General features: G+C 36.6%; 2 protein-coding genes across 9 annotated transcripts in view; both read right to left on the bottom strand.

Moving 5' to 3' along the window:
* The window catches only part of LOC311599686 (selection and upkeep of intraepithelial T-cells protein 10-like), a gene marked incomplete at both ends in the record, with an annotated part of 45,994 nt that extends 30,859 nt beyond the window's left edge, over positions 1-15,135 (bottom strand). Inside the window, 2 exons of the mRNA XM_084785693.1 lie at positions 10,071-10,349; positions 15,060-15,135. Of these exons, the coding sequence (XP_084641819.1) occupies positions 10,071-10,349; positions 15,060-15,135 (355 nt within the window). The remainder of the gene's footprint in view (positions 1-10,070; positions 10,350-15,059) is intronic.
* The window catches only part of LOC311598968 (selection and upkeep of intraepithelial T-cells protein 9-like), a 366,712-nt gene that overhangs the window by 257,068 nt on the left and 85,393 nt on the right, over positions 1-24,251 (bottom strand). The gene's annotated exons all lie outside the window — the stretch shown is intronic.

Raw genomic sequence — 24,251 nt, forward strand, 5'->3', positions numbered from 1 at the left:
TAATGAAAACATGGCTAAAAATTAGTTACCAGTAAATGGTTTGTATTATGACTTACAAATAAAGTTTTGAGTAAAACTCCAGATAGTGGCAGATGAACTAAAAAACAAACTGTCTTGATTCACAGATGTTTGGCACAATGAGAGAACATTGACCTTTGATAGACCACATGCACTGATATCAAACTAATGACATGATTGATTGTTCAAGATTGATGACAACATAATTACCCTACATCCTGTATTTTGATCTGTATGGAAAAATAATGTAACTACGTGTGAATGCCCCCATTTTAAAATGTGTATATAAACTTGACTTGCTTGCCTCCAAAATACACTCAAAACCAAATAACACCTCTGGGTTTGTTTCTGTTTGTCACTTGCCTTATCTTCTACACACCAACACTTCAAAACTCCTGAACCAAGGACCTATACCCAGATGAGATGGTCTGTAACAGATGTGGATCTACACTGTCTACTCAGATGTAGCAGCACAGTCTCCTTGTGGATCCCAAAATGTGGAGAGTAGATACTACTTCAGACATGCACTCTGGCCACCAAACTTAGATCACTTCCCCGTGGCAGGACAGCTTTGCCAGGCTGCAGAGGAAGAGGTTACAGGTAGTACAGATGGGACTTGATAGGCTACGGTCAGATGTTAGGGGAGGAGGGCTCTCCTTCCTGAGAACCACAGGAGGGAGGGACAGCGAATGAAGGAGGGAAGGGGATCAAGAGAGAATGAGTGAGGGGGATACAGTTGGGATGTGAAGAATTTAAACTGCAGAACAAGCAGGTAACTTATATTACTAATCCCACTATATCGCAGTAGCTCTGAGACTGGCTGAGACATAAATGTCCAGGCATAGACAGTGCTTCTTGTTGGATACACAATGCCTAAGAATTACTTTCAGATGTCACTCTTCATATGGCACAAATGAAGATTTATAGAAACCTTTCTTTCTGCTCATATAAAGAGCATAAAACCAGCCTTAAATGTTCTGTGCATCATATATACCTTATACACTTATACTTTTAGGACTGTATAATGCTTGTGAGAAATTATATGCTTTTAGAGCAAAATAACCATACACTGACATTGGATCAGACTTGACAAGATGCATTCCTTTCAGCATGCTGGACACTGACATCCTGTATTCTTCATGTTTCAGCACCAAGTGCTTCAATTGCTATTTCACATCAGAAAAAGACAGCTCCCAGGACACTTTCAAAGAAAGCTTCCAATGCTAATTGGTCCAGCACTTCAGATTGTCTAACACAGGACTCTCATTAAATCTGGAATTTCTCAATATTTAGAAACTAAACAGCAAATGCCATTCCTATCTTGTTTTACCATTTCGCCAATTTTATTATGCCCCTGAAAATGTATTATTCATTCCAAATTAGCCAAAAGAAACCTTAAGAGAATGATGCCCCATTTCCTTTAAGGTGTTCAGGCAGGTTTTTGCTTGCTTTCTTGGGATATAGAGGGTTATTATAAATCTGAGTTGGTTACCAGTTATTATAGGTCTTATTTAGAGAGAAAACAAAGTTAGACTCAGAGATGTCTATCTTTTCCTTCATATTACAATCGTATGTTTAGAAAACGGGGTTGAAAAGAAAGAAGGGGAATATAGAAATATATAGGGAAGATAGAAAAATTAGATTAGTGAATGTACTCAACTTAATGCCTCAATTGTCACTCACAAGGTTATTTTTAATTCACTGGTATTGAATTCTGTATATAGCTGCAAAATAAGTTTAATTCTAGATACAGTGATATAGAATTCAAATGTAAGATTATTCTTTACTCACTACATATATATATGTGTGTGTGTATATATATCATTCTAATATGAAGTATTGTACCCATATAACTCAATTATAATGCAAGGTTTGCTTCCAATGCTTTGAATGTCATTGCAAGCTGTTTAGGATAAGTAAGTTATACAAGTTAATTATTAGTTGACCAAATCATGGTCATGTCAATTGAGCATCTATTTTTATCACAAGAATATACATCTTAGGTATAGCAGGTAGATATGATTCTATAGGAAGATAAGGTAGGATAGTTAGATAAGGTCTTCAAAAACCTCAGAGACATGAAGAATATGGCATTGAAAATGTGTTTTGTTTTGTTTTTATCATTTTAAATATTCACTGACAATTAGACAGGTTAACTTCTGGCAACACCCAGCCTACCTCAAAGAGATGATGAGCATCAAAGAACTTCCTTATGGAGACAGCTTCAAATGTGGTAAACAAGCCACTGGGGAAAATGTCCTAGTTTCTAGCACAGACAGAATTCTGCCTTTAAAAAGGGCAAGCATGGGTGCAAACAGAGGAGAAGGCCAAACTCTGAAAGACAGGGTAAGCAAGTCCTCAATAGTTCCTGTCTCCCAAATGTGTCTGTCAGATATATTGGGTCAGAAGGCTGAAGAAGATGCTCCAACATTGTAGAGGGTTTTGGGTAGCAATCTGTCTCTGTCATCTTCGCATTTGGAAAGCTACTAACGTGCACTCCCAACATACTCAGGTAATCAAGTTTATTCCTTCTCAAGTCTCTGATGGAGTTGAAGAGCAGGTAGCTTAGTTTTACAATCAAGCTTAGTTGCTTATGGGTTAAGATGTTTTTAGGTCTAGGTAGGTGTTTTAAACAGATAATGACAGGATGTGATGGAGATTAATTTACATTCAGAATTTTAGATGCATCAAGATAGGAAAAATGATTTTTAAGGTTGTCAAATACAAATAGCCAAAACACTTAGGATGTAACATTTATATAATTCCTTATGGTGTCATGATTCTTCTTGCTATAGGTAATCTACTGTATACATGTGTAATGATAGAAATGTATATGTAAAAAAAATAAAATTTTTTTAAAAGAAAGAAACTTACTTCACCATCAAAGATAGATATTATCTCAGAGTAAAGGGTTGGGGAATAAAAGGTTTTACAAGCACTTGCACCAAAGTACATAACTATTCTAATATCTAACAAAGTTGACTTCAAATCAAAATTAATCAAAAGAGATGGAGAAGGATATTTCATGCTCATAGGAAAAATCCACCAGATGATGTTTTAATTCTTAACATCTAAGTTTTAAGCACAGGAGCACCCACATTTGTAAAGAAAATTATTAAAGCTTAAATCACAAACTGAATATCACACACTGACAATGGAAAATGTCAATACCCCATTCTCATTAACAGACAGATCACCCAGACAAAAACTAAACTGAGAAATAATGGAGACAACAGATACTGTGACTCAAATGACCTAATATATCTACAAAACACTTCACCAAAACCAGAAGAATAAATCTTCTTCTCAGCACCTCAAGGAATATTCTACAAAATTGACCATATACTCAGTCAAGAAGCAAATGTCAAGATATGCAAGAAAGTTAAAACAGGGCCCTGTATTCTATTAGACCACAACAAGTTAAAGCTGGATTTCAACAACCACATAAACAATAGAAATCCCACAAACTCATGGAAACTGACCTATTCTCTACTGAAGAACTATTGTGACAAGGCTGAAGTAAAGGAAAAAATAAAGACTTACTAGAATTCAATGAAAATGAATACACAACATACCCAAACTTATGGGACACAATGGAAGTGGTGCTAAAGGGAAAGTTCATAGCACTAAGTTCCTTCATAAAGAAATTGGAGAAATCTAATACCAGCAACTTTAAAGTACACCTGAAACCTATAAAACAAAAAAAGCAAACACAACAGAGAGGGGAAAAGGCAAGAAATAATCAAACTGAAACCAATAAAATAGAAAAAAGAGGGTTTTTAAAAAGAAAATTAACAAGATAGCAAAACTTTTATCCAAACTAACTAAAAGGCAGAGAGAAAATGTACAGATTAACAAAATCAGAACTGAAAGGAAGCATAACAGACACTGAATGTATCCATTGATTCATTAAGTCATTCTTTTAAAACCAGCACTCCATAAAATTGGAAAACATAAAAAATGGGCAATTTTCTCAATAGGCACTATTTACCAAAGTTAAATAGAGAGCAAATAAATCATCTAAATAGAACTATAACCCCTTAGGAACTAGAAGCAGCCTTTATAAGGCTGCCAACAAAAATCAGCTCATGGACAAATGGTTTTAGCACAGAATTCTACCAGACTTTCAAAGAAGGGATGATACCAATACTCTTCAAATTATTCCAAAAAATAGAATTGGATGGAACACAGCCAAATTCATTTTCTGAGGTCACAGTCACCTTGATACCTAACCTGCACAAAGACTCAACAAAGAAAGAAAAATTCAAACATATTTCCCTTGTGAACATTCATGAAAAAAAAAACACTCAATAAATATTCATATCCTGAATCCTATAACATATTTAAAAAACATAACCATAATCAAGTAGGCTTCATCCCAAAACTTCAGGGATGGTTCAAAATATGAAAATTCATCAATGTAATCCACCATGTAAACAAACCAAAAGAAAATAAAACAACATGGTGATCTCATTAGATACTGAAAAAGGCCTCTAACAAAATCCAGCACCCCATCATGAAAAAATTCTTGAAGCGACCAGGAAGACAAGGTACACACTAAGTATAGCAAAGGCAATATACAGCAATAGGATAGGCAACATCAAATTAAATAGAAACTTAAGTACATTCCATGAAATCAAGGACAAGTCTGTGCACTCTTTCCAAATCTACTCAGTATAGTGCTTGAAATTATAGATAAAGCAATAAAAGAATGAAAGGAGATGATACAAGTTGGAAAGGAAGAGGTCAAGCATCACTTTTCAGTGACACAAAAAATTCTACTAGGAAACTCCTACACTTGATAAACACCTTCAGTAAAGTGGCTAAATAAAAAATTTACTCAAAAAATAGTAGCCTTCCTATATATAAACAATAAACAGGCTGAGAAAGAAATTATGGAAATAACATCATTTACAAATAGCCACAAATAATACAAAATATCTTGTGTAACTCTAACCAAGCAAGTGAAAGACCCGTATGACAAAACCTCAAATCTTTGAAAAAATTAATTAGTGAAGATATCAGAAGATGAAAGATCTCATATGCTCATGGATCAGTAGAATTTACATAGTAAAACTTGCCTTCTTACCAAAAGCAATCTGCAGACTCAACAAATTTCCATCAAAACTCCAACAGAATTCTTTTCAGACTTTGAAATAACAAAACTCAACTTCATATGAAACAACAAAAAACCCAGGATGCTAAAACAATCCTTTGCAATAAAAGAATTTTTGGGATACATCACCATCCCCAATTTCAATCTGTACTACAGAGTAATAGTAATAAAATCTGCAGAGTTTTAACATAAAAACAGACAGGTTGATCAGTGCAATTGAATTGAAGACCCAGAAGTAAACCCCCACACCTATGGCCACTTGAATTTTGACAAAGTATCAAAACTATAGAATATAAAGAAGAAAGCATCTACAACAAATAGCACTGTACTAACTGGATGTCTGCACATAGAAGAATGCAAATAGATACATATCTATCACCATACACAGAAGTCCAAATGGATCAAAGACCTCAACACAAAACTAGGTACACTAAATCTGACAGAAAAGAAAGTGGGGAATATCTTTGAACACATTGGCTTAAGAGACTTTCTAAATATAATGACAATAGTACTGTCACTAAGATCAACAATTAGCAACTGGGACCTCATGAAACTTAGAAGCTTCTGTAAGGCAAAGTACACCAAAAGAACAAAGCAACAGCGTACAGAATGGGAAACAGAGGGCTGATACCCAAACAATATAAAGAATGCTAGAAACTAGACATCAACAAACTAAATAACACAATTTTAAAATGGGGTACAGCTTGTTACGGAGATGCCCCAACCAACATTTTCTCTTTTCTCTGAAGACCTTCTGTCCTACTTCTCCTGCTCTTCCTAGATCTGATCTCTACCCTTATTTCTCTCTGCTCTTCCTTTCCTATCTTCTTCCCTCTCTTTGATCACTACCTCTGCCTATTTTCCTAATTCTGAGTGAGCTTTAAGCATCCTCCCCTGGGTCCTCCTTGATACTTATCTTCTTTGGGCCAAGCCCAAGACCTAAATCAGAATAGGCCTCTGAGAGGTTATGAGTGGGAATGTAGCTGAGACTCCTTGTATCATGGCCTATGGAAACTGAAGAAGACACCCTCTAACTAGACAAGACTCCTAGTAGAGGGGGGAAAGCACCAATCCACCTTTAAAATTTTTTATCCAAAACTTACCCTGCCTACAAGATATGCAGGGATAAAGATAGAACAAATAGAGCAGAGTTTGAGGGAATATCCAACCAATGTCTGGCCCAACACAAGACTCGCCCCATAAAAGAGACACTATTAATGATACTCTGCTATGCTTGCATATAGAAGCCTATCAGAGTTACCTTCTGAGAGGCTCCAACCAACAGTGCTTCAAAACAGAAGCTGAGATTCACAACCAAGCATTGATTGGGTGACACATAGGGAGTCTAGTTAAAAAGTGTGGGGAAGGATAAAGGTAAAGAGGTAACAAAAGCTCCTCAAAAACACCAACAAAGCCAACTAACAAAGGCCCAGAAGGGTCTGTGAAGTCTGAAGGACCAACCAAGAGCCATGCATAAACTTGATCCTAAGTCCTCTACATAGATGTAGCTGATGGACAACTCAGGCTTTATGTGACTCCACTAGTAACGGAAGCAGGTACTGTGTCTAACATAGACTCTGTTGCCTGCTTTTTGACCACATCATCCTGATGTGACTTTATGAGCTGGGATAGATGGGTAGAAGTGCTCCCCTTTCCTGAGAAATAGGGGAGAGATGGAATAGGGAGAGTGAGACTGGGAAGAGAGGAGGGTAGGGGCTACTACCAGAATATAAAATGAATGAATGAATTAATAAAAATAGTGTACAGATTTAAACAAAGAACACTTGACAGAGTAATCTCTAATGACCAAGAAGTTCTTATAGAAATGTTGAACATTATTAGTCATTGAGGAAAAGAAAATCAAAATGACTCTGAGATACCATCTTACACTGATAAGGATGGCTAGGATCAAAAATTCAAGTGTTATCTCATGCCGGCAAGGCTTAGTGCAATGAAGACACTTCTCCATTGCTGGTGGGAGTGCAATCTTGCACAGTCACTTCAGAAATCAGTTTGGTGGTTTCTAAGAAAGTTTGGAATAGTGCTACCTCAAGACCCAGCTATATCGGGCTGGAGAGATGGCTCAGTGGTTAAGAGCACTGACTGCTCTTCCAGAGGTCCTGAGTTCAATTCCCAGCAACCACATAGTGGCTCACAACCGTCTATAGTGTGATCTAATGCCCTCTTCTGGCCTGCAGGTGTACAAGCAGGCAGAACAATGTGTACATAACAAATAAATAAATAAATCTTAAAAAAAAAAAAGACCCAGCTATATCACCACTGGGCATAAACACAAAGGACCATCAATCCTTCCACAAGGGCATTTGATGAACAGTGTTCATATTTTCTGAGCATTATTCATAATTTCCAGAAACTGCAAACAACCTAGATGTCCTTCAACCAAAGAATTATAAAGAAACTGTGGTACATTTGCACAATGGAATATTGCTTGGCTATTAAATAATGACATCATGAAATTTGTAGGCAAATGGATGGAACTAGAGATTATTCTCCATTAGGAAGCTCAGAACCAGAAGGGCAAACATGGAATGTACTAAGTTATAAGAGGATACTAGCCATAAAGTAAAGGAGGACCATGCTACAATCCACAGACCCAAAGATTCTAGGTAACCTGGAAGACTCAAGGGAGACACATGAATATCACTGAGAAGGAAAAATAGAATAGATGTCCTGGGTGGATTGAACGAGGAGACTGACAGGGTGGAGGTGGGAATGGAAACAGAGTGATCAGGTGGGAGCAGGATGATGGAAGAAAATACTGGGAGAAACAACTAGAATTTGTGTGTAGGAGGGTGTCTCTGGAACAAGCTAGAAACCTAAGAGAATGGAAATTCTCAGGAATATATGATGGTGACCATAGCTAAGCCTTCTAGTAATGTGGCAAATAGAGCCTGAGTCAGACCTCTCCTGTAATCAGGAAGGACTTTCAATGGAGGGATTTGTACACCATGCTAGCCACAACACCTTCAACATACAATTTGTCCTGCCTACAAGATTTGCATAAGTAAAGATGGAGCATAATTTGAGGGAGTAGCCAACCAGTGACTGGTCAGGCCATCCTGACATTGTTAATTCTACTCTGCTATACTTGCAGACAGGAGCCTAGCAAAAGCACCATCAGAAATGCTTCACCCAGAAACTGATGAAAACAGATGCAGAGACTCACATCTAAACATTAGGGAGAGTTTGGGGAATCATGTGTTAGGGCAGAGGAAAATTTATTGTAGGAGACAGAGGGGTCAAGAAGAGCACAAGAAAACCTACATAATCATCTAACCGGGGCCCAAAAGGGCCAACAGAGACTGACCCACCAACTAGAGTGTATACATGGACTGATCTAGGCCCTCTGCACATATGTAACATATATAAAAAATATGTAACATAAGCCATGGTGGGCTGATATCAAAAAAGAAAAAAAAACACTCCATTTCCCAAAAAAGAAAAGGATGAGGAATGGATTGGGGAGGGGGGGGTCTGAGAGGAGATATGGAAGGGGAAACTATTTGAAATGTAAAGTAAATTAATTAATTTTTAAAATATTTAAAAGAAGGGTGCCTTATTTTGGCACATGGTTTCAGATGATTTATTCCAAGATTGCTTTGCGCCTTCATTTCTGTGCCACTGGTGAGGCAAACACTGTGGAGGGTAAACGGGATGTATAGCATTGCTAGCTCAGAGTGTATATTGCTCTGAGACACATAGAACAAAAGAATGGATTTCTTCTTCAATATTGACTAGCCTTGCGAAAAGAATCACTGTCACATCAAATGCCACAACACACACCCATATCCTATGAAAAGAATTACCAGTCTGTCACAAGGCCACCAGGCTTCCTTGTGGCTAAGACTTTGTTTTTACTTCTCCTTCCATTATCTGAGATGGGACTAGAGGGTTGTTCCTGCTTCTCTGTGTGTAATCTTCCTGTTTCTATGCCTTTAATCTCTCCTGTCATCACTTCATACTTCCCGATGCTTACCTCTATTTTTATTTTTTTTTCAAGTTCTTTTTTTTTTTTACATTTTTTCTCCTTTATTAATTTATTCTTGTTACATCTCAATGGTTATCCCATCCCTTGTATCCTCCCATTCTTCCCTCCCTCCCAATTTCCCCTTATTCCCCTCCCCTATGACTGTTCCTGAGGGGGATTACCTCCCCCTCTATATGATCATAGGGTATCAAGTCTCTTCTTGGTAACTTGCTGTCCTTCCTCTGAGTGCCACCAGGTCTCCCCATCCAGGGGACATGGTCAAAGGTGATTACCTCTATTTTTATATTTAGAATACTATCTTTCTCTTGTTGTCTTGACTCCTCTTATCCAGAAAGACATATCACAGAATTTATATATACTATATTATAGATGATAGAAAGCAATAGTTTTAAAGAAAAATAACATTCAAGGCCCAAATCCAGAGACAGTTTATGTGGAAGTCATATAATGTTTAAATCCTTGACATGCAACACAAATTGAGAGATCATTTTTCAATTATTTCAATACCTTTTTAGAATTTTATTTCCTCTGTATGTGTACATGAATGAAGGTGGGTGTCTGTGAGTAAATATGAGTAAATGCATGCGGGAGCATGTGGAGTCCAGAAGAGGTCATTGGATCCCTTAGAGCTGGAATTACAGGTGGCTGTGAGCCTTAGAGTATGGATGCTGAGAACCAAACTGTTTCCCAAATAGGACAAGTGCTTTTAACTTCTGAGCCTTCTCTCCAATTCAATACTTGTCTTTAAAATATTCTCCATGTCGCCCAGCATTTTCCTGATTTCCAGCAACTCAAATAGTGTAGCTTTACAGCAGTCTATAGCATGTAACATAACTTCACATTTGTTATTTCACTCAATTCCTTTCTTAATTTGACTCCTTGATTAAACCAATTGACCTTTGAGAGATCCATGTCATAAAAACTTACCAGGTAGAACAATACTTCTCTTTTTCTCCAGATTTGTAGTTACATTGTAAATGGAGCAAGTAATAGGACCATGTGTGTTCTTCAAAAGGATGCTGCTCTTCAAATACAATAATCCTACTCTGTCCTGAGAGCCAAATGTTGATGAGTGTGGAATTATATTCCCCTTGATGTCTCTCCATATCATCTCAGCAGGTGGGATCAAACTTCCTGAAGTACACTCCACCAACACCCCTTCTGTATCTGGGACCTGAATGTTAATCTGTATGTCCAAACTCATAGCTAGGAAGAGGAAAAATATGGCATTATAATTAGTAGTTTGGATTCAAGAGTTGAGAAGCATACGGAAATGTTCATTTTCAATGGACTGCTACCTGTATCCAGTATTTGGGTAGCCACAATTAGGGTAAAATCATTACTCCAAGGTATATACAAGATGGGAAGACACAAAATACAATCAGAGAAAAACAATAAATCAGACTTCAGGCAATTAAATAATTTCTGTACAACAGAATATGGGCAAAAAGAGGAAACCACAGATGGGAAGATATCCATACAATATCTGAGAAAGGAACAATGTTCAAAATAGATGAAAGGTACTATAAATCAAGTTCATTTTCTAAAACGGGAAAACAGTAGAAGACATGTTTAATTTAAAGAGATATCCTAATAACCAATAACAATATGAAAGGATGTTCAATATCATCAGCCATCAGGAAAATGCAAAGCAAAACTGCATTGAGATATACTTCACCCTAATTGCAATATTGAGAAGCAGGACAAGGTCTGATGGACATTGCCATAGATTGGAAGATAGAGTATTCGCTTTATTTTGTAAACGTGTCAGTCTCTACTAAAGTTATACATATGCCTATAATCACAATGCAGTTTTTAGTAGATGTTTGCATATTTTAAGAATATTAATGACAGCATTAATCTTAATAACCCCAAAACTCAAAGTAATAAAAAATAATACAAACAAATACAGGAAAAATACTAATGTTTAAACCAAATCTAATAGAATAAACAAAGTCTTGTCATATCATAAATAAATAAGGATGAATAATTTTGGCCATTATAGAGATTGTTATAAATGGAATGGAATGTTTGTGATTAATTTATGGCAATGGAAGTTAGAACAATTGTCATTTAGCAAGAAGAGCATGGTATTGACTAGGAAAACTTGAAACATTTTAAGATGCTGAAAATATTCAATACCTAGAGCTGAAGAATGAATTTGCGAATGTCCCTATAAGCAAATATTTACTGATTTGTATACTTAATGAACTATACTACGTGTTGCGTATATCTCAATACAAAAAGAAAAACAGTAAATTCTAAGACAGAATCAAATTCACCTAGGTAATTCCATCTCTGTCTATTTTGACATTTACATCACCACATCTTGAAAATACTCACTGAATTGAGTTCTTTTGGAGGTTAGAATAATATGCAAATCACAAATAAGGTTTTTAAAAACAATTTTAAAAATTAATATATTAACACATATATTTAGAGTTCTTGCCAAACATCAAATAATGTAGTCATGAAAAACTATGTGGAGGCTGGAGAGAATGCTCAGAGAATAATAGCACTGTCTGCTCTTCCAGAAGTCCTGAGTTCAATTCCCAGCACTCACATGGTGGTTCACAACTATATGTAATTCCAGTTCTAGAAGATCCTACACTCTTTTACAGACATACATGCAAGCAAAACACCAATGGAAATAAAATAAATATTTTTTTTAAAAAAAGAAAAATTATGTGAAAACTGCAGCAACTTCCTTATTGAAGACAAACACAAAAAGTGGATAAACTGTAAAACCACTTCCCAGAATTAGTTAAAAATCCAACAAAATAAGCAACCACTGGAGGATCAAAAAAGGCAGCAATTAGGTGCAGAGAGATGATGAATATATCTGCTTTTATAATATTTACTTATTAGGGGAAGGAGCTAATTATTGTGTTTCCTTTAAATAATTTAACATAATGATTGATTATCAAAATTCTCAGCCCAAGAGGGTAAGGAAAATGTTGGATCAACCCCACCTCTTATTTGGCTCAATACAAGAACAGAGAAAAGAAACAAGTGAACATTTTGGAGGCCTCACTAAGGGAGTTTAGTACCTGTCAGGGCATAAATTTCACTACAGAAGTTGAAGCTGTGGATTGTGCTTCTGTGAGGACCATACCAAAGTAGAAGAAACAGTAAATCAGTGTCAGTACTCTTAAGAGAGTTCAAGCAATTCAATAAAATGTAACATTACAAAGGATTTTTTAGAGTGGCATGTGACCTATTACATCAATACTAAAATTTCATATATACATTTATGGACATATGAAGTTTCATATATAATAATTTATATTACTAGCATTGAATTTGTATATAATAGCTTAAAATAATAATGTCTTTCATTCTTATTATAATATATATAATTAACATATATTTCATTATTATGTAATGGTACAGCATAATAATTCAGTATATCTATGTAATAGAACACAGGTAAAGTAGTTTTGAGTGATCACATGATGGAATTCTTCACAACAATAAAAAGATTAGCAAAACATTCATATAAAATTATTTAAAACTCATATTTAAGTACAACTTATAAAACATATATGTAGTACATTTGAATTTATTGTAAAGAATACATAATACCTAAGTAATTTCATATATACATGTATGCATGCATTTCTGTATATATGCATGCATGTATGTATATGTATGTTTTATACTTGGTGTGTATATGTATATTTCTATGCATATAATCTCAGGCATTACATTAGCCTCATTTGAGAGATTAATTCATGATTTCATAGCTATAGGAAGGATGCATTCCACAATAGATCCATTATATTATTTTTTTATACCCTCAGATGAAAGTGAAGGTACCATCCAAGCATCAAAGAAATATCTCTTTCTGGCAAATGGAACTCATCCCAGAAACTATGGATAGGTGGATGCAGAGATAAAAAGATTCTGGACGGGGAGACCTGGTGGCACTCAGAGGAAGGACAGCAAGTTACCAAGAAGAGACTTGATACCCTATGATCATATAGAGGGAGAGGTAATCCCCCTCAGGAACAGTCATAGGGGAGGGGAATAAGGGGAAATTGGGAGGGAGGGAAGAATGGGAGGATACAAGGGATGGGATAACCATTGAGATGTAACAAGAATAAATTAATAAAGGAGAAAAAATGTAAAAAAAAAAAAAAAAAGATTGTAAGGAGCACAACCATGTAGGTACATCTGCTTTATAGCTTCTCTTCTATAGCTCATGGAACATAGCAGAAGAGGGGTATGGAAAGATTCTCACAGCCAGAATGCACTAAGACAGTCTCTCCTATAAATGGCTGCATAAATAAGACTGAAACAATGGCAACATCAACAGACATATTAACATGGAAGTGAGAAATTTTTGCAGGATCCCACACTAGACAAAGAAGTACAAGAAGAAGGAACCCTTTACTCATTTCCAATGCAGAATGGTCAGCTCTGAGACCATATACATATAACAAGACATACAGACTCAACAGGTTATATTTGTACATGTGTATATACATATATGTTTGTGTATGACAATAATAATTTTCAAAAGGAACCTATAACTTGAGATTGGGGGAGCTAAAGAGGAAGTAGGGGCAGGGTTCCTAGGAAAGGTGGAGGGGAGAAAATGATATAATTCTATAATTATGATATAATTATGTCATTTCCTTTTTTTCCTTTCCTCTCTCCAACCTTTCTCATGCACCCCTTGCTCTCTTTCAAATTCATGACTTCTCTTTTTTGCAATTAATGTTACCAATATGTTCTTTTTGTTCTTTTGTTTTAGTAGGGTTTGGGGGAATAGTTTGGGATTTTTGTTTGATTGTTGGTTGGTTTGCTTTTTTTTTTTGGTTTGGTGTTTGTTTGTTTGTTTGTTTGTTTGTTTGTTTGGAGTTTTGTTTGGTTGGTTGGTTGGTTAGTTGGTTTTTGTTTTTGTTTTGGTTGGTTGGTTTTGGTTTTTCAATATAGGGTTTATCTATGTGTAGACCTGGCTGGCCTTAAACTCACAGAGATCCACCTGCCTCTGCCTCTGCCTCTGCCTCTGCCTCTGCCTCTGCCTCTGCCTCTGCCTCTGCCTCTGCCTCTGCCTCTGCCTCTGCCTCTGCCTCTTGAGTGCTAGAATTAAAAGCATGTGCCACAACCACCTTGTGGTTGATTTGTTTTTGAAACAGTTCTCATTATATAGCATTGAATGGCCTGGGACTCCTGAAGTTTATCAAGCAGGCCATTAACTCACAGAAACCCTCCTGTCACTGCCCCCCAAGTATTAGGATTAAAGGTAGCCTCTTCACTTGATTGACAGTTTCCTTTGCTGTACATAAACCATTTAATTTCATGAAGTACCATTTGCCTCTTGTTGTTCTTGTTTCCTGTGCTACTGGATGATGAAAGCAGAGACTCATGGATGCTCAATGATAAGTTAAAATCAAGTGATAGTGAAAGGTCAAGAACATAAAGGAAAAGAACACGTAAAAAATGTAAGAGCCAGGAGATAGGGAAAACTGCTACAAAAGGCTATCTTCAATAATGACAGTCATTGCTAACACTATGATCCCATATCAGCTGCAGTAAGCAGCACTGGGTCTGAAAAGACTAAGCCTGTCATTATCATTCATATCATGAGCCCCTACCCCCCTCCATGCTAAACTATTAGCTACTGGTGGATTTTAAGGCAGAGACAACCATTGTCTTTTGTTGTGTGAGTTCTCCATGCCCCAACAGATAGTCCCAAATTTGAGGCCTCACAGACAGTCCTGGCTAAAAATCAATGGGTTACAAAACAAAGCAAAAAGCATGAATGTGAGAAGGGGACATGTTGGAATGAGAGATGATAAAGGTGAAAGAGGAATGAGACAGAGTTGGAGGAGAGTAAGCACAATGCCTTGTAAGCGTGTATGAAATTTTCAAGGAACAAATTTAATCAAAGTGGGAGGGTATTTCTACCTTGTGTGTATATTGTGATCTGTAAAAGAAGAAAGGCCATGAAGAATCCAGACAAACAGGAAGCTGAAGTCTCCATCACACCTGGAAAATTAAATTGTAAATGTAGCATCAAATTTCGGGCAGTAAGAACCATGACACAGAGAAAAATAACAAGAGACCATTCTAAAATCTTATCTTTGAGAAAATTCACCTTACAAAGAAAAGTCTTTAATGACTGCTGCCAACTTCCTGATGTGATTTTTTTTCAGAGTCCAGTCTGGTTTTTTACTTGGTGATGTGCTTACAAGAGATTAGCTTCACTTAGAGAAGTATTACTCATTCATAAAGAAGAATGGAATCCTGTCATTTGTAGCAAAACAAATAGAATTGGAGGACATTATACTTAGCAAAACAAGTCAGAAACAGAAAAGCTAATTTCCCTGTGCATGTGTGGAACCAAATAAAGTAAACCTAGAAAATTACTTGAGAATAAAGTCAGCCTAAATAATACCGTTGGAATATCAGAGAGACAGAGTCACCACTTCATGCCATACATAAATATGACCCATATAAATCAATAATATAAATGTGAATGATATATGCATATTAGATTGTTTTATAGTGATACATTTAATGAAATTGGGTTGTGATCAAATTTATTAAGATATGAATAAAATAGGAAAAGGAAATATTCACTATAACTCCATTGATGTAATCATCTTTTACTTTAAATTTTTAGAAATATTTATTTTATATGCACTGATGTTTTGCCTGCATGTATGTCTGTGTGAAGGAGCCAGATCTTCTGGAACTGGAATTAGAGTTGTGAGCTACCAAGTGAGTACTGGAAACTGAAGCAGGATCTTCTAAAGAGCCACAAGGGCTCTTAACATCTGAGACATCTCTCTATTCACCCTATTTTTATTTTTCATTATTGAAGTGTTACTGGTATATATATATATATATATATATATATATATATATATATATATATATAATGATATTCAATGCAATTTCTTGATGCATCCTGATATTGTGAAATGATTTCTATACCCAGCTTTTTAAGATACATATCAGCTGAAACATTTACCCTTGTTGGGGTAATAAAAACATTTATTGGCCTTAGAAATTGCCAAATATTCTATACTCTATCATTAATGATAGCCACCATTCTATGCAGAACTTACTCATCATGTCTAACTGAAGCTTCATTCCTTTACTTTGCCCAGTTTTCCTCAACCCAAGAACCTATGACCTAATAAACACTATATTCTGCCTGTATGACTTAAACATTTATACACTATGTATATAAAGAAGATTTTGTTTGTTGTTCTGTGTCTGGATTATTTAACTGAGTATAATGTCACACATGTTCATGGGTGTCATCACAAATGATGGGATATAAAGATAAAAATAAAGAAAATTAAAACAAACAGGAGGATCCAGGATTGATGGTAAACACCTTTAAATCATAGCACTTGGGATGCCAAGACAGGAAGGTATCTGTGAGTTTTAGGCCAGCCTGGTCTACAGAGAAGTATACAGGACAGCCTTGGCTACATAGAGAAACCCTGTCTCAAAAAACAAGCAAAAAGAATAAATAAATAATAAGAGGAGAGATAACTAGTCCTATCTCTAATTCCCGAGCTACTGAAGAGGAAAAGACAGAATCTAACCAGGAGGTTGCTAATTTAGAATACCATACCATATTAATAAATATATAAATAAATTAAAAACAATAAAAAGAAAAACTCAACTGATCTTTAAATTTGATACTGTGGAAGACTTTGAGACTGTTCGATCATATCCAACTATCTAGTTAAATGCCTGACTGTGCCTAATCACTTTTTAAGGATCATATGGAGCTTATGTGGGAAGATAAGAAACAAACAGCAGGAAAAACAAGTGATGTTTTGCTATATTTTGCTGGGCTTTATTAGAGAATCTTATGCTAAATACATGGATGACTTATGTATGTGAAGCTGTTGCTAGTGTTAAAGCTAATGTTGGTTAAATAGCAATATGGAGTCCTGAATGTGAAAACAAAGAAAAAGCTATACACATAGTAAGATTAAGACTTGCTCTAAAGACAGCAATTGGTAATCCGTCCCAAACAGATACGATGAAGAGCAGCATCTCCACCACTAAATTAGGCTTGTTTAAGAAGATGGCTTCTAAGTATTCTTTCAGGACACTGGTCAAGCAGTTGAGATCAAGGTGGTTGGGAGTGAAGCAAAGCTTCATCAAAGCAGAGTGACTGCACTGAAATTTTGTTCTGTGTGAATGTTGCTAAGATATAAGAAAATATTCCTTCACCTTTGTCTTGTATTTCTCTGTTCATTCTTGTTTTGTTTTATTTTGTTTTTCTTTCTCTCTAAAGTGTCAACTATCACAATCAAAGAATTACAGTATATACATACATCATCTTCAGAACTCACAAATGTGTTCTTAGTCTGCTCTGTAGCAGCTGATTAGAATTTCCATGACAAACACACTTGCCTTTCCATAACACTCAAAACAGAATATTTAAGATCTGTTTCTATTCCACTTCATGCAGGAACATATTTTGCTGCTTTGAGAAACTGAGCATAGTTTTTAAAGCAATTTTCAGTTTCTTTTCCCATTTTTCTTGACGTAGTATGGCTGATGGCAGCTAGATTTTAATTTATTTATTTCCTTCCTTGATAACACTTAGTGATTCTGATTTCAGGGGGGTTTTGTTTTGATTTTGATTTTTCCTCTTGGAACACTGATGAAAATCAAAGAATATAACAGAAAAATTGAATGAACATTAAATTTGTGGGGAGAAAAGGGTAAGGAGACAATGAATACATTTAAGATTACTAACATTTGTTCAGCTGACTATATTTTAAGCCAGAAGTATAAACCAGATCATGGAACATACCTCAAACATACAAACAGAGGAGAATGGGGGTGTTGTTGAACTTTAAGCTGAGTGGGGTGGCTCATGCATTCAATCCTACAACTTGGAAGACTGAAGCAGGAGAACTGCTATAAGTACAAGCCCATTCTGGGCTACATAGTGAGTTCTAAAACAGCCTGGCCTGTATAGTGAGCTCAAAGAAGAAAATTAACTCATTCCATACCTGACCAGCATGGTTAGATGACATTATCATATGCAGTTAATAAAAGGTAACCGATTTCCTTTTAATTTCTTCTCATGATCTAACAATATCCAATGGAGCTGTTTATCTAGTAGGAAATTTAGTCTTCAGGAAAAGGTAAATACTGGTTTCAATGAAGTAGCTACAATGACCTCCTGGACTGGAGAGATGGCTCAGAGGTTAACAGCACTTGCTAATCTTCCAGAAGACTGGAGTTCAGTTCCCAGCACCCATATCTAGTGCTCACAACCACCAGTTTAGGAAATCTGACTTCCTTTTCTGGCTTCCGATGGTGCTAGAATCAGTGTGGCTTATAAAAACACAGACATATGTGAACATAAATAAGTAATTTTTTAAGAAAATAATTATTTTAAAAAAGCTTCTTGATCCATGATTAGCTCATTTCCCTTATTATTCTCAGATGATGGTTATATCTGTACCCAAATCTCCAAGTGGTTTCTAGTTTACATCACAACATAGTTATCTTGGACTTAAGTAATTAATTCTCATCAAGATGTCACAGGGAAAACTATATATTCTTTTCTATTAAAACAAGCTACAATGTATCTACTTAATTAAATGTTTGAATCAAAGATTTACTTTAATATTAAATGTTTATTTTATTACTGTGTTGAGTTTAAATGTGAATGCTTCTCCTCAAATTGTAAGTTGTGTTCTAACTTAATGAGAAATTCTACATATATTTAAATTTAAAATGTGTTCTGTCAGTGGAAACCCACTTTAGCTTCAGAAAAATTATCATGATGGTAACTATTATTTGAGTATTTAAGTATAGGCTGAAATAGAGAGCAATAGATCTTTCAAAAGACTAACGGTGTGAAATTTGAAAAATACACAGGAGGAATGAGCATATCTTCAAAATTTACAAGCAGAGGAAGTTCTTTTTTCAGGTGTACTCTACCAGAAACTTAAATAAAGATACCAGAACATGAAAAACAACACCATAAATCCTAATCTAAATCAAGAGAAAAAAGTTCTAGAAATACAAATTTTCTAGGCAAGCATTGTGGCTCACATTTTTAATCCAAGCACTGGGGAGGCAGAGGCAGGTGGATCTCTGTTGAGTTCAAAAGCAACCTGGTCTACATAATGAGTCCCAATAGGAAGTCCCAGCATCTGTCCCAATCTCCTGTTAAATGAGGACTTTCAGAGGACATCCCTGTTGGGTTAGTGTCCAATTATAAGTGAGTATATACCATGTGTATCATTCTGGGTCTGGGTTAACTCACTCAAGATGATCATTTATAGTTCCAGACATTTGCCTGCAAATTTCAAGATTTACTTGTTTTTAATACCTGAGAAGTATTCCATAGTGTAAATGTACCACAGTTTCTTTATCTGTTCTTTGATGAGGGACACATAGGTTGTTTCCAGATTCTGGCTATTATGAATAAGGCTGCTATGAACATAGTTGAGCAAATGTCCTTGCTGTGTGGTGGAACATCTTTTGGGCATATTCCTAGGAGTGGAATAGCTGGGTCTTGAGGTAGCCCTATTCCCAATTTTCTGAGAAAGCACCAGATTGATTTCCAAAGTGGTTGTACAAGTTTGCACTCCCAACACCAATGAAGGAGGGTTCCCTTTCTCTACATTCAGTTTGCTTATATGGTTGAATATATTGGTGGATTTCCTTATATTGAACCATCCTTGCATGTCTGAGATGAAGCCTACTTTGTCATGGTGAATCATATCTTTGATGTGTTCTTGCATTTGGTTTGAGTATTTTTGAATCAATGTTCATAAAAGAAATTGATCTGAAATTCTCTTTTTTGTTGAGTCTTTGTGAAGTTTAGATATCAAGATGACTGTGGCCTCATAGAATGAGTTTGGCAATGTTCCAGCCTTTCTATTTTGTGGAGTAGTTTGAAGAGTATTGGTATTAGCTCTTCGTAGGTCTGGTAGAATTCTGCATTAAAACTAACTGGCCTTGGGTGTTGTTGTTGTTGTTGTTGTTGTTGTTGTTGTTGTTGCTGTTGTTGTTGGTTGGTTTGGAGACTTTTGGTGACTGTTTCTATTTCTGCAGGAGAAATGGGACTAATTTATTTGTTTATCTGATCTTGATTCAACTTTTGCAAGTGGAATCCATCAATAAATTTGTCCATTTCTTTTAGATTTTCAAATTTTGTGGCATATAAGCTTTTGAAGTAAGACCTAATGATTCTTTGTATTTCTTCAGTATCTGTGGGAAGGATTGTAAGCTTTGTCACAGTTCAAGCAGGTCACAAAGCAGTCTTGGTGGACTTTGCCCTTGGATACACCATGGATACTCCTGGATTAACCTTGACATAGACTGGGTGGAGCCATCCTGGTCCTGGAATTCAGAAAGCAGATCTGGGGACTCCACCTGGACTATTGTGTTTCTAACTGACCCTCAATGGGACAGGGAGACCACCCCTTGCATGTGACAGACAGGCAGGAGGACAGAGAGGAGCAGCAGGTTGAGACCAGACTTAAACACACATGGATCGAAAAGCGGATCAACAAACAGGCCAGACCAGTGCACAGACCAGAGACACCTAGGGACCCATCCTGTGGAACGGATACCAGAAGGTTTATTCTTTTTTCCCTTTAATCTTTTTTCCCTCTTGTGTAAGCTAAGTGGGTTGTACAATAAAGTTTAATTGTTAAAAAACAGAGACAACAAGTATCTGTTGTTATGTCTCCCTTTTCATTTCTGATGTTGTTGATTTGGATAGGGTCTCTTTGCCTTTTAATTAGTTTGGCTGAGTGTTTGTATATTTTGTTGATTTTCTCAAAGAAACAGCTCTTGGTTCTGTTGATTCTTTGAATTGTTCTCTTTATTTCTAATTTTCAGCCCTGAGTTTAATAATTTTCAGCTGTCTACACCTCTTGGATGTTTTTGTTTCTTTTTTTCTTAGTGCTTCCAGATGTGTCATTAAGTTGCCTATATTAGATGTTTCTAATCTCTTGATGAAGGCACTTAGTGCTCTGAACTTTCCTCTTAGCACTGCTTTCAATGCATCCCATAAATATGGATATGTTGTACCTTCATTTTCATTGAATTTTAGGAAGTCCCTAATTTCTTTCTTTATTTCTTCCCTGATCCAGCTGTCATTGAGTAGAGAGTTGTTCAGTTTCCATATGTGTGTAGGCTTTTTGTTATTTCTGTTGATGTTGAAGTCCAGCTTTAGTACATGATGGTTTGATAGGATACAACGTATTATTCCAATCTTCTTGTAACAGTTGAGGCTTGCTTTGTGATCTACTATATGGTAAATTTTGGAGAAAGTTCCATGAGATGCTAAAAAGGTATAATCTTTTGTGTTTGAGTGAAAAGTTCTGTAGACATCTGTTAGATCCATTTGATTCATTACTTCAGCTATTGTCATTATTTCCTGGTTTCGCCTCTGTTTCATTGACTTATCCTTTGCTGAAAATGGGGTGTGGAAGTCTCCCACTATTAATGTGGGGGTATTGATGTGTGGTTTAAGCTTCATTAACATTTCTTTTAGAAATGTCGGTGCCCTTGTATTGGGGGCATAAATGTTCAAAATTGTGATGTCATCTGGATTAAATTTTCCTTTGATAAGTATGACATGTCCTTCCTCATCTCTTTTGATTAATTTTGGTTCAAAGTCTATTTTACTAGATATTAGAATGGCTGCACCAGTTTGTTTCTTGTGTCCATTTGCTTGGAAGACCTTTTACAACCTTTAACCCTGAGATAATGTCTATCATTGTGGCTAAGATGTGTTTCTTGAATGCAAAAGAATATTGTGTCTTGTTCATCCATCCATGCTGTTAGTCTGTGTCTTTTTATTGGAGAGTTGAGACCATTGATGTTGAGAGATATTAATGATCAGTGACTATTAAGTCTCTTGATTTTGATGTTGGTTGTGGTAGAGTGTTTGTGTGTTTGTCTAGTTATGTTTTGCTACAGTGAAGTTATCTATTTCTTGTCTCATCTTGGTTGTAGTTTGCCACTTTGGGTTGGAGTTTTCCTTCTAGTAGCTTCCATAGGGCTGGATTTGTGTTAGGTACTGTTTGAATTTGTTTTTGTGATGGAATATTTTGTTTTCTCCATCTATGGTTATTGAATGTTTCACTGAGTATAGCAGTCTGGACTGGCATCCGTGGTCTCTTGGGATTTGTAAGTCCTTTGTCCAGGCCTTTCTGGCTTTTATGGACTCTCCTGAGGGGTCCATTGTGATTCTGACACGTTTGCCATTATATGTTGCTTGTCCTTTTGCCCTTGCCACTTTTAATATTTTTCCTTGTTCTGTGTCTTAATTATTCTGTGGCAGAAAGATTTTATTCTCTGGTCTATTCTATTTGGTGTTCTGTAGGCTTCTTGTATGTTTATATGCATCTCTTTAAATTGGGAAAAAGTCTTCTATGATTTTGTTGAAAATGTTTTCTGGGCCTTGGAGCTGGGTGTCTTTCTTTCCTCAATTCCTATTATCTTTAGGGTTCATCTTTTCATCGTGTCTTTGATTTCCTAGATGTTATGTGTAATGAATTTTTGAAATTTAACATTTTCTTTGATGGTTGCACCAAATTCTTCTACTGTATCTTCTATATTTGAGATTCTTTCCTCTATCTCTTGAATTCTGTTAGCTATGCTTACCTCTGCAGTTCCTGTTTTCTTCTCTAAGTTCTCTCATTTCCAGCTTTCTTCTGTTTGTGCTTTTATCATTGTCTCCATTTTCATCTTCACATCATAAAGTGTTTTACAAATCCTTCATCTGATTATTTGCATTTCCTCAGTTTCTTCCTATGATTTCTTCATTTTCTCTCTATAGGCTTTTGTCATGGCCTTGCTAAGGTCCTCAATCTCTTTGGTTGCATCTTCCTGTATTTGTTTACAGATTTTATTCATTTCCTCCATTATCATCTTCATTATTAAATATTTGAGGTCACTTTCTTGTGCTTCAGTTGTGTTTGAGTTTCCAGAGTTGATTTTTTGTGATAACTGGGTTCTGGAGTTGCTATATTATTTTGGCTTTCCTTGTTTGTGTTTTTTATGCTGCTCTTTAGTCATCTTGTTGTTTATAATGTTAGGAGGTAGTTTCTGGTGTCCTTCACTGGCTGCTGAGAGCAGTTCATTGGTGAGTGTCTATAGGTCAAGGCCCCTTACCTGTGGGGACCACGTAACCCTTCCCTGGACCTGGCAGGTGATCTGGTTTCAGCTGCGAGGGATTTACACCACACCCTGGGCTCCTCACTGTGCCAGCAGAGACTGGCACTGGTACTCTGCAGCCCAAGGTTCAGTCTGAGAGAGTGTAGGTAAAGCCTGTTAGCCTGCCTTTGGCTGAGCTTTGGAGACCCTGCCTTCAGGCACTGGGCCCCTGAGGCCTTGGTTTAGTTGGCCAGAGAGTATGGTGCTATGCTGTAGCCAGAGAATGTATCCTCAGCTGTGTGGGCCCTGGGTCCCTCCATGGACTGATGGGAATATCTGAAGTCAGATGTACCCCAGATCCACACTCTGAGCTACCCCCTAGGCCAGCAGACACTAATACTGGCTCTGTAACCCACAGTTCAGTCAGAGAGAGTGTAGGTGCATCCCAATAGGCTGCACTAGGCTTTGGAGACCCTGTCCAGGGCCACAGGACCATGAGGCTATCTGTAGACTGGTGGAGTGCTCTGAGGCCCCATCCACCCATCTCCTTGGTTCTCCCTTGGGCTAGCAATTCCAGATGTTGGCGCTTCACTGCCCACAGTACCATCCCAGCTACAGAATCTGAGATATACAGCACAGATTCAGCTCCTCACCGAGTATGCAGCCAGTTTCTGGGGGACTGGGCATCCATCCTTCATGGGCCCAAGGCCCATGTGCTCTGCACTGTGTGGACCCCTCTCACCTAGGGCACTCCAAGTCTTGCGATTTGTAGCTCTCAGCCTGGTCCATAGGCTCCATCCTGCTTATCAGACACTATGTGTGATCAGCACCACCATCTTGGATGCCCCTTCCACCATTAGTATTTTTAAAGTATCTTGACATATGATTTTCTTTGTCATGTTTTCTCATAAAACTGTTGCCAGCATTTTACCTAAATTTGTATTCTTGGGTCCTGATCATTTAAATTTGCTATAAAATTAATTATCT

The sequence above is a fragment of the Acomys minous genome (genome assembly GCF_964271855.1).
Source record: "Acomys minous genome assembly, chromosome: 6".
Taxonomy (NCBI): Eukaryota; Metazoa; Chordata; class Mammalia; order Rodentia; family Muridae; genus Acomys; species Acomys minous.